This window comes from Erinaceus europaeus, chromosome 23, assembly GCF_950295315.1.
Source record: "Erinaceus europaeus chromosome 23, mEriEur2.1, whole genome shotgun sequence".
Lineage (NCBI taxonomy): Eukaryota > Metazoa > Chordata > Mammalia > Eulipotyphla > Erinaceidae > Erinaceus > Erinaceus europaeus.
The window spans coordinates 4,086,635-4,098,231 of NC_080184.1; the positions used below are offsets into that span (position 1 = coordinate 4,086,635).

Below are 11,597 nucleotides of genomic sequence, written 5' to 3' on the forward strand. Positions count from 1 at the left end.
ATAGGGAACTCGGTGGCTGAAAGGTGGCAAGACATAAAGCAAGATAAATTGTTTAAAAAATAAGAGCTCAAAGGTAAGCATAGAGCAAATGAAAATAGGGGAATTTGGGCGAGAAGAAGCTAAGAAGTCTATTTTATGTTTGTTCCATGGGGCCCATGACTGTAGTAATTTTTTTTCCTGATCCTGATAGTTAATATGCAAGTGAGCTAAAATATTGTCTGAGATGATGGTGTCAGTTTTAAGAAAACTGCATTAGGGAGGAGTGTAGCTCCCAAACATGAGGGTGGGACCTTAGTCTTTATGGTATAATAGGATGACGGCTTGGTTGAGGGTGAAATGTCTTGACACTTGTCTTGGAGAAATGTGGAAATGTGCCCTTGTGACTAAAAACAAAAAATCCTATAAACCAACATTCCCTCCATAAAGTTGTGCTCTTTGGACAAATGCCTAGAAGTGGAATTGATGTGCAACATGGTATTTCCATCATTTCAACATTGGAGAATTCTTCATAGTAACTGGGCCAATTTACAATACCACTAACCAAGCAGATGTTTCTTTTCAACTTTTTTTTTTGTCTATTTGAGGTCAGCAGTATTTATTTACACACATTATAATTTTCTTGTTTATTGTTGTGTGGAAAATTGTTAGGCTTTTGATAGGGCTGGATTTTGAATCTCTATTGTATGTTCATACAAATTTTCCATTTTCAATCCTACTTGTTCTAATGCACAAGTATGTGTTGCTTCTCTTTGTATGGATTTGATTTTTTCTGTTGCTTCCACTGGTAACTTATTGTTGTCTTTTAAAAATTTTTATTAGTAATTTAATAATGGTTAACAAGATTGTAAGATTTCAGGGGTACAATGTCATACAGTTCCCATGTCTACATTTCTGTGTCCCGTTCTCTCAATTGGTAACTTCTTATTGTTTAGACCTCTGAAAATATGGACCCACATTTTGTATAGGATGTAGAAGATGGGAGTAGAAATGGGGATATCTGGCTTCTATAGTTGCTTCTTTGCTGGACATGGGCATTGATAGGTTGACCCATACCCCCAGCCTATTTATGACTTCCCTTAGCAGGGTAGGGCTCTGGAGAGGTGGGGTTCCATAGCTGCTGCTGCTCTCCCCCCACCTCCCCCCTCCTTTTTCCTTCTGTATCTTTGGGTGCTGATGGAACTGGATTTTAGAGCCCTCTTATCTTTATCCTATCACTCCTCCCCAGCTGGGAGTATGGATCAAGGCCAATCCTTCCCTCCTTCTTTCCTTTTTTCCTTCCTTCCTTCCTTCCTTCCTCCCTCTCACCCTTCCTTCTTTCTTTCCTTTCTTCTTTCCTTCCTCCCTCAATCTATTTTCCTTCTTTACTTCCTTTCTTCTCTCTCTCTTTCTTTCTTTCTTTCTTTCTTTCTTTCTTTCTTTCTTTCTTTCTTTCCTTCTTTCATGTTGGACTTTCATGGAGTGGCCTCTTCCCGGACAAAAACTCCTGACTTACCCGCTCTGTTGTGCACCAGATGTGGGGGCCCAGAAAGAATGTTCCGGGGCAGTAGGAGTGAGCTGACTGGATCTCTCCCTGTGTTCATAGCTAGAGTTGAAACCAGAGATTACCAGGGGAATGTTTCATGAATGATCCATTTATTGAACAGCATAGTAGGGTTTATAAGGGGTTGTAGGAGGAAGTAAGTTATTCATTCCATATATGGGTTGGGAGAAGAGGGACAAAGAGAAATAGGGGGTTGGGAAAATGTCAGAGCATTCCTAGTAAATGTTGAACAAGGGGTTTAGTTGATCAAAGGAATGAAGGAAGTAAGGTTATCAATAACCAGCAGACAGAGAGGAGCCTTAAGAGAGAAGATAGATCATGTAAGATTAGAAGGCCCAGAGTGGGTGGTGGAGTAAGGAGAATGTCCCTGGTTATAGTTTGACAGAGCAGAACAATGATGTGTGAGCCATATATGATCAGAGAAGATGAATTTCTATTAACCTCTGAGTAAACAAACCAACTGGTTAGAGAACAAGAAAATGGGCCACATGTAGAGTCTTTTGTGAGGTAGAGAGACTGACAGAGGGAACTTTTTCCTGGTGGTCATTGTCTTCCATGCTCTATCTCAAATAAAGAGAGACTGATAGAAAGGTCATGCCATCTGGGCACCCACTTTTCAATGGAGGTCCCACACCATGCTCAACCATGCCTTACAATTTCCCTACACTTTCATATATGAATCTATTTAACTATTTATATTCCACAAATGAACAAACTGGTCAGATAGTTATCTTCCCAATTTTTACTTCACTAATCAGAGTCACTTCCAGTTCCACCAATTTACCACAAAGGGCTTGCTATAATCTTTTGAAATTGCAGAGTAGTATTCCAAAGAGTATATATCCCATAACTATTTGACCCATTCATGTGTCAGTGGGCATTTCAGTGGCTTCCACTCCTTGGCTGTTGTGAATGATGCAGACATTTGTCCTAAAAGACATTTGTGGATATGAACCACAACTACCTGAACCACTCATATTTGTTGGACAACTGGTTGCTTCCAACTTTGGACAAAGAGGATCAATGTTTACCTCCTGCACTAAGTTTTCATCTTTTGTCATCCCTATCTGCCTTTTCCAGGGACTCTTTCAAATATCTCCTTGATGGCCAGATTTGACATAAAAATAAAAACTATTACCATTCAGTTTGTTTTCTAATACACAGAAAATTCATCATTCTTATATCATTCCTAGACATAAGCTTCATCAAATGGTACCAGACAATCATACTCAGGCCATACAGATTCTTCTCCTGGGCTTGGCAGAGGACCCTAAGCTGCAGCCCCTCCTCTTTGGAACCTTCCTCTCCATGTACCTGCTCACTGTGTGGGGAAACCTTCTCCTCATCCTGGCCGTCAGCTCAGAGACCCATCTCCACACCCCCATATACTTCTTCCTCTCCAACCTGTTCTTGGTGGACACCTGCTTTACCTCCACCACTGTCCCTAAGATGCTGCACAACATCTAGACAGAGAACAAAGTCATCACGTATACAGGATGCATCTCTCAGATATGCTTTATCATAATTTTTGCAGGACTAGACAACTTCCTCCTGACTGTGATGGCCTATGACCGCTATGTGGCCATCTGTCACCCCCTGTACTACACAGTCATCATGAACCCCCATCTCTGTGGGCTGATGCTTCTAGGCTCCTGGATTACATGCATCATGGTCTCCTTGTTACACAGTTTAACACTGTTGAGACTGTCCTGTGAAGACTTGGAAATCCCCCACTTTTTCTGTGATCTCAATCAGATGATCCAACATGCTTGTTCCGACACTTTACTTAATGATGTTGTGGTCTACTGTTCTGTTGTTCTGTTTGGCTATGCTCCATTTGTGGGCATCATCTACTCTTACTCTAGGATAGCATCTGCCATCCGGAAAATCTCCTCAGCTCAGGGCAAGTACAAAGCCTTTTCCACCTGTGCCTCTCACATCTCAGTTGTCTTCTTATTTTATTCCACAGCCCTAGGTGTCTACCTGGGCTCTGCTGGTAGTCACAACACATGGTCAAGTGCAGTAGCCTCTGTGATGTACTCAGTGGTCACCCCCATGCTGAACCCTTTCATCTACAGCCTCCGGAACAAAGACATCAAGGGGGGCTCTGAGTAGGCTGGTTGTGACAGCAACTATGAAGGGAACAGTTGTCCTGGGACTGAAGAAGTTGCAATGATGTGAAGACTAAAAACCTTGTTGTCAAGTTAGGGGTAAATATATACATTAAATAAAAGTGTACAATAGTTAGCAGTGTCTCAATAAATACAGCAAGCAAGTAGAAAGACCTTGAAAAAGAGACACTTTTTCCCACCTGCAGGGGAGTCGCTTCACAAGTGGTGAAGTAGGTCTGCAGGTGTTTTTCTTTCCTCCCTGCCTTCCCCTCCTCTCTCCATTTCTCTCTGTCCTATCTAACCATGATGACATCAATAAAAACAACAGTAATAACTACAACAATACAAAACAAGGGCAACAAAAGGGAATACATAAATAAATAATTAAAAGAAGACACTTTTTATATTAAGTACCATAAAGTAGTTAAACAAATAGTTTCTCCTTAGACCTAGAGACCCTCCTCACCTACTTTTTATTTCAATTCCCTCAGACAAGGTAAGGACTACAAAAGCTGGATAAGGGCAAGAGGCCAGCATACTTTAATGATGGTTCTTTTGGTCATTACCAGGCAACCCCTTTATCCAGGTCAGGGAATCCTGGGATTCGCACACAGACATGATGGACCTAGACCTCTAACAGATCCCTCTCTGCACTGTCACTGGTCATCTCCATCAGGAACAACATAGTGGATCCTCTTGTGGGCCACTTCAGGACCTTGTTCTCAATGTGGATCAACAATGGTAGGGAATATTCCATTCTCCCAATAAAGGCTGGGTCAATATACTCTACCACTCAAGGAAGATGGTTCCTGCAATGAGTGCAGTCTAGAATGTTCCTAGCTATAACCACAGAATGTGAACTCAGACCGACAGGGATTCAGAGGTTACACTAACTCCTGTGCTGAATATGGGCCTCAGATCAAATTGATGGATTTACAGTTAACAATACTTATACAGTTGTCCCATATTTGGAAGCTACTTTCTGCCCAGATCCAGCTTTCTATTTTTAACTTTGACACCATCTCCTGAGACAATAACTTGGGTCCACCTGCATGTTAGCTCTCAGGATCATTAGTAAAGTCATGGGCCCTTTGGAATATAAACCTACTAGTTTTTTTTTCCAAAATGGAGACCCCCAAATTTAATCTTCTATGTTTTTACCTTAAGTTCCTGATTACTAAACAATTTTTTCTGCCTTATGTCTTAATGCCTTTTCAGTCACCAAGTTGCAAATGATACCATGATGCCATCCTCACTTTCATGGGCAGATGACCTCACCAGTGTACACTGGTACCCTATCTCTCCAGAGCCCCCCACTAAGGAAAGATAGAGGCTGAGGTTTGGGAATCCCCACTTGTAGGGGAGTCGCTTCACAAGCAGTGAAGCAGGTCTGCAGGTGTCTCTCTTTCTCTCCCCCTCTCTGTCTTACCCTCCTCTCTCCATTTCTCTCTGTCCTATCCAACAACGACAACATCAATGATGTCTACAACAATAAAAAAGGGCAACAAAAAGGAAAATAAATAAATATAAAAAATTAAAAAAAAAATAAATGAAGTGATACTGAAGGTGAAATAAAAAGAGAGAAAATTAGGGGAGCTGGACAATAGCACAGCGGGTTAAGCAAACCACAAGGACCGGCATAAGGATCCTGGTTCGAGCCCCAGGCTCCCCACCTGCTGGGGAGTCATTTCACATGAAGTGAAGCAGGTCTGCAAGTGTCTTTATCACCTGCTCTTTGTCTTCCCCTCCTCTCTCCATTTCTCTCTGTCATATCCAACAATGACGAAATCAACAGCAATGATAACTAGAGCAACAATAAAAACAAGGGCAACAAAAAGGAAATAAATAAATAAATATTAAAAAATCTTAAAAAGAGAGAGAGACTTAGGTGATTTAATTCACAATATGGCTTGGAGAGACAATATAGTGACTATGCAAAAAAGACTTTTATGTCTGCTTGATCCACCATGAGTTCCAGAGAGAGGAGAGACCCCTTGGCATTGCTCCACATTCATGGAATTCCCTAGGGGATTTCCAAGTTTGTTCCTATGATGCCAGTGATCAAACTCAGGGTTCCATGAGTGCCCTGTCTCCTGTGCTATGTCCTAATGCGTGAAGCTGTACATATCAAACCTTGCAATTATAGCACCTACCACAGGGAGCAGTGTCATCACAGTACACACTGTAGCCATGGAAGCTCTGTGGGTCTCATCACAGGGAATTCTGCTCCAGATGAAAATCTCAGAGTTCGATGCCAATAACATCTCTCTCAGTAGATTTTTATTTTATTTATAAAAAAGAAACATTGACAAAACCATAGGATAAGAGGGTTACAACTTCACACAATTCCCACCGCCAGAACTCTATATCCCATCCCCTCCCCTGATAGTTTCCTATTCTTTAACCCAGTGGGAGTATGGACCCAGGGCCATTATGGGGTGCAGAAGGTGGAAGGTCTGGCTTCTGTAATTGCTTCCCCACTGAACATGGGTGTTGACAGGATGAACCATGTGGAACTATGTGAAAGCTTGGTAGAGCTTAGGGGAGTTATCCCATCCTTGGATGGAGGTCTGAAAAAACACCCCACTTGTTATAGAGATGAGCCAAGAGGGAAAAACCTCCCAGACTCAGTTTCTCCTTGTCAGTCTCTCAAGCTCACAGAAAGCCTACAAGCCTCTCACACTTAGTTTCACCTACTAGCAGGCCAAATGGCTGCCTTCTTGAGGGCTCACTCAAAGTTCACAAAGTTCACACATCCACTATAACTTCATCTTTTGATCATATAGGAGAACACACTCTATCATACACCCCTGGCAGCACCAGGCAGTAAGACCCCATATTCTGTTTCCTTGTGATCTTTGATATCTGTGATTTACATCAAGCTTTGCTTTTCTTCTTCTCTACCTCACCTTACTGGTTTAACCCCTATAATTCTCTCAAATACCTTTGTATAATTAACTTGCCTGCATCATGGAAACTAATTGTCTTAACCTTTATGTATCTCATCAATTCTTGTCATACCAGCCCCCTACCATAGGGGCAAGCTGACCTTTAAGAAACCTGTACTTTCTAACATATGTGAAAAATGTTCTTTGTTTAATTCAGTATAAAGGCCTGTACCCATCTTCAAATAGATGGATGCTTGTACCAGAATGTCTCCTGATGCCTCTTTCTAATTCATGCAGCTACTAGAGCTGGTGATGGAGGGTCAGAGGATTACCCGCCCCCCCCATTGGAGCCACTCCACGTGAGAACCAGCAGATCCATACTCCCAGCCTGCCTCTCTCTTTCCCTAGTGGAGCAGGGTTCTGGGAAGTTGGAGCTCCTCTCTCAGTAGATTGACCCTAATGGTGGATGGTGTTGAAGTCACTTTATCAGGAAGACTAGTATCTATAGTGCTGTCAGAATGACAGGCTTGAGTAAATGTTGTGGAATCTTGTTGTCTCCAGTGAAATTATATAAATGAATTTAGTTGCCAAATGTAGTTTTATTTTCCTTTGTGAGTCATACACACTCAGACTTATTCATTCAGTAAAACTGGCATTAAATTCATGTGAAACTAGCCCAGACAAGCAGCCCTATGCTTACAGCTACACTCATCACAACAGCCGATGTGTGGATACAACCTCAAAACCCACTGAGAGATGACCATCTAAGGAAATTATCAGATATTACATCAAATACTACTCTTTAATTAAAAAAAGATGATATTAATGTCTTCCAGAGGTGTGCATGCATTTTGTGGTAATCAAGGTGGGGAAAGACAACTATCCGATTGTTTCATTCATGCATGAAATATAGACAACAGAGACACATCAACTTGCAAGAAATCTAGCAAAACATCTCTAAGACTTTGTGAGAACTCTAGTGGTTTATGGTGGGTATGGGTGAGGGAAAGATGCACACCCTTAGTGCTGGGTGTTATGTGGCATTATGCCTTTGTGATTTACATATATATATATTTATTTCTGGAATTAATGATTTACATTAGATAGAGTGGTTTTTACATGTGTCAAATATCTCAGTTTTATGAAAAATACTCTCAACATCAGGCTAGGTCCTCATTCAACACCATGCAGCAGGACCTGAAAGCCCCCACCGCAGAATCCATAACATTCCTGCAATTTTACATTCCTGTCAACCACCATTAAACTATTAACAAAAATTAAAAAAATACTTTTCATTGTGGTATTCTCATATATATATATATATATATATACATATATATGTAATCAATTTATCATAGACTTAGCAGAAGTTAATTATTTGAGCAGAAAAGCTGATTTTAAAGAAGTGGACATTCTAGAAAATGATCAGAAGAGGTGAGTTCCACTTGTGTAGTCTGTTGAAAACTTTGAACATCTGCAGTCTGAGGGGTTGAATTCAATAATCAGTGCATTAGCTCAACTAAAGACTATTGGGACTTTAAAATTTTATTTTTATTTTTCATTATCTTTCTTTGATAGAGATAGCCAGAAATTGAGAGGGAAGGGGGAGGGAAAGATGGAGAGAGAGAGAGAGAGAGAGAGAGAGAGTGACCTACAGCCCTGCTTTATTACTCGGAAAGCTTTCCACCTTCGGGTGAGGATGGTGGGCTTGAACTTGAGTCCCTTTGCATGGTAACACATGCTCTCAAACAGTTGTGCCACCATCCAGTCCAGGGATATTGGTCCTTATGTGTCTGTACAAAGAGTCTTCTCAGTGCCCTCTTGATGTCTTTGTTCCTGAGGCTGTAGATGAAGGGGTTCAGCATGGGAGTGACCACAGTGTACATCACTGAGACTACTGCAATTGGTTGTGAGCTTTGGGTACCAGCAGAACCCAGGTAAACTCCTAGGGCTGTGCAATAAAATAATGAGACCACAGAGAGGTGAGAGGCACAGGTGGAAAAGGCTTTATACTTCCCCTGAGCTGAGGGGATTCTACAGATGGAGTTCATGACCTTAGAATAAGAGTAGAGGATCCCAGACAGAGGACAACCACCTAGCAGCCCTGCTGAGAAAACCATCACCAAGTCAATGGCAAAAGTATCAGAACAGGCAAGATGGACCACCTGCTTGAGTTCACAGAAAAAATGGGGGATTTTCAGGTCTGTACAAAAAGACAGTCACCACACCAGTAAGCTTTCCAACAGAGAATTCAGGACACTTATGAGCCAGGAACCCAGAACCAGAAGTCCACAGAGCTGAGGATTCATGATAACTGTGTAGTGCAGGGGGTGACAGATGGCCACATAGCGATCATAGGCCATTGCAACTAGGAGGAAGTCATCCAATATTGCAAACAGTATTAAAAACAACATCTGCGAGATGCAGCCCGCATAGGTGATGGCTTTGCTCTGTGTCCAGAGGTCGTGCAGCATCTTGGGGACAGTGGTGGAGGTGAAGCAGATGTCCACCAAAGACAGGTTGGAGAGGAAGAAGTACATGGGGGTGTGGAGGTGGGAATCTGAGCTGACAGCCAGAATGAGGAGCAAATTTCCCCACACAGTGAGCAGGTACATGGAGAGGAAAATTCCAAAGAGGAGGGGCTGCAGCTCTGGGTCCCCTGTCAAGCCCAGGAGGAGAAAGCCGGAAATAAGTGTATCATTCTCTGGTTCTATGTTGTGGAGGTGGCTACGAGGGAAGAAAGCATTTACCAAGAATAATTTTCACTAAAATAATTCTTCTGTAGATTGTAGAAACTCTCCAACATTTGTTACACATTCCATATCATATTTACTTATATTTATTGTTTTCAATTCCTGGGTAGTATTTCTATGTTCTCACCCCAGCCCAAGAATCTGCTATAAGGTAGCATGGGAAGTATAAAGCAGGTTAAAAATCTTCTACTTCCAATGATGGACAGATGGTCCTTAGAGAGTATTAGGATGAAAAAAATCAGTGAGAAATACACCATATGAATAGAGGATTTCAATTTGATGTCTACTGAGAGGAAATAATGTGCAAAGGAGTGATAACACACACATAAATTCCTCACCTAGAAGATGGATTCATGTTTAGTTGAAAAAGAAAAGAGAATTTCCAAGTGCATGACTATGAAGTAGCAGCAGCTGCATTTGCCTCTCCCTGATCAACTAGGAATACCAAAGAGGATCATCTGAGAATATCCCTAGGCAGGCTTACTTGGTGAACCCTCCAAGTCAGGAGTGAGTTCAAACGAGTGTGGCTCATGGACAGAGAGGGGCTTAAGGAGAGATTTCTGGGGCAAAAATCCCATACCTACTCAGGAGTGGCTGGTACCAGTCCAGCAATTTGCCAATTGTCACACAAAATCAGATTGAGTTTTATCAACAAAAAGACTTCTGGAGGAAAAAGATCAACTAAACCTCACCAATTTATAATTGTGGGTCTTCTTGGTTGTTGTCCCTTACGGGATGGAACAGCAGCAGGAATATCCTATACTGACATTGGTTAGCAGAGAAATGGCCAGGTGACTCAGGAGAAAAAAAAATCTATACTCCCAGTAGTCCAGAGGTATAGCTGTATAGTAGGAGCCTTTTTCACATCCTGAATAAATCAGGATTTATTCAGAAACACAGGGCCACAGAGTACTGCTTGGCTCAACTCTGATTGGGTTGCATCAGGGATTGGAACTGATACTTTGTGTCTTCAATGCAGGGACTCTCTTTGCATAACCACTGTGATATCTACTCCACCCTGTTTTTTTTCTCTGTTGAACACAAGTGAGAAATTAAGCTCAAAAAATTTACTTATAGTTAAAAAGCCTTCAGGATCCCATAGCCTGAAGGGAAGATAAATGAAAAAAGAAGGTTTAACAACCACTGTGCTTCACCTTAGGGATTGAGATAACACTGAAATGACTGTAATTTTCTTAACTGTGAATTATTTAAGTACCTTACTCAGACATAAGTCAATCCACGAAAGTGTGACTAGTAGATTGAACAGTGGTGAGAGAGGGATCTCATATCACACCAAATATGGTGGTTAAACCTAGAAGAAACACTGGAGAAATGAACCAGGGAAAAAATCGAGATATAAATCCACAAAAAGTGGGAGCACACAGGAATGAGGACAGTACCCAAACACTCATTGATGTAGTAATTCAGGAGTGAGGAAAGCTTTTGAAAATAATATCAGAAAAGTGGAAACAGCAAATCAGTCTCTGAAAGAAATCACTAATGATATTGAGGTAGTCACAGAGCTGAAATAGCTGAGCTTGGAGCACAATTAGCAAAACAAGCAACTAAAATATTGGAACAGAGTAACAGAATAGTTGAGCTCCATAAACAGTAGAGGTGAGAGAGAACAGAATAAGTGAAGTAGAAAACAGAATTAACAAGATTAAGGATGAATTAGAGAAAACTAAGAAAGAAGTAAGAGAACTACAAAGGCAATAGATTAAGGGATACTGAAAACAACAACATCCATATGGGATAACTTAAAAAAAGAAGTAATAATGTCTTATTGGCATACCAGAGGAAGAAAGAGAGGAAGAGGAAGAAAGTATTCTATAGGACATAATGGCTGAGAACTTCCCTACTCTATACAACATAAAAGACATAAAGGTTAAAGAGTCCCTGAGAGTCTCAAACAGAAAGATGCCAAGACACATCATATTTAGAATGAAAAGGAATAAGGATAGAGAAAGGATCCTGAATGCTGCAAGAGAAAAAACAATGAGGAGAGGGAGAGACAGAGAGGGAGAGAGACACCTGCAGCACTGCTTCACCACTTGTGAAGTTTTCCCCCTGCAGGTGGGGACCAGGGGCTCAAACCTGGGTCCTTGCACATTGTAATGTGTGAGCTTAACCAGGTGCACCACCACCGGACTCCCTGCCATGTCTCTACATCAGAAAAATCAGTCCTGTTCTTCAATTAAAAAAAGGATGAGATTCTCAAGGACTGGAGTAAGGATCCTTGTTCAAACCCCCGGCTCCCTACCTGCAGGAGAGTCACTTCACAGGCAGTGAAGCAGGTCTGCAG

At 41.5% G+C, this 11,597-nt stretch overlaps 1 protein-coding gene and 1 pseudogene across 1 annotated transcript; one reads left to right on the forward strand and one right to left on the reverse strand.

Moving 5' to 3' along the window:
• The first annotated feature begins 2,749 nt into the window (after positions 1–2,749).
• Positions 2,750–3,655, forward strand: LOC103122238 (olfactory receptor 7A10-like; annotated as a pseudogene).
• A 4,057-nt stretch (positions 3,656–7,712) lies between these two features.
• LOC103122237 (olfactory receptor 7C1-like) lies at positions 7,713–9,154 on the reverse strand. Its single transcript, XM_060182204.1, has 3 exons — positions 8,803–9,154; positions 8,339–8,517; positions 7,713–7,769 (listed from the first exon to the last, which is right to left on the reverse strand). The coding sequence occupies exons 1-3, from the start codon at positions 9,152–9,154 to the stop codon at positions 7,713–7,715; spliced, it is 588 nt and encodes a 195-aa protein (XP_060038187.1).
• Between the last annotated feature and the right edge of the window lie 2,443 nt (positions 9,155–11,597).

What these genes read in the sequence shown, in the direction of transcription:
- LOC103122237 (XM_060182204.1), bottom strand. Translation starts at nt 9,154, where the DNA reads ATGTACCTGCTCACTGTGTGGGGAAATTTGCTCCTCATTCTGGCTGTC. An exon ending in GGTTCTGGGTTCCTGGCTCA is followed by an intron (nt 8,518 to 8,802) that starts TAAGTGTCCTGA and finishes CCTCTCACCTCT; the next exon opens with CTGTGGTCTCATTATTTTAT. An exon ending in GGGCACTGAGAAGACTCTTT is followed by an intron (nt 7,770 to 8,338) that starts GTACAGACACAT and finishes GTAAAATTGCAG; the next exon opens with GAATGTTATGGATTCTGCGG.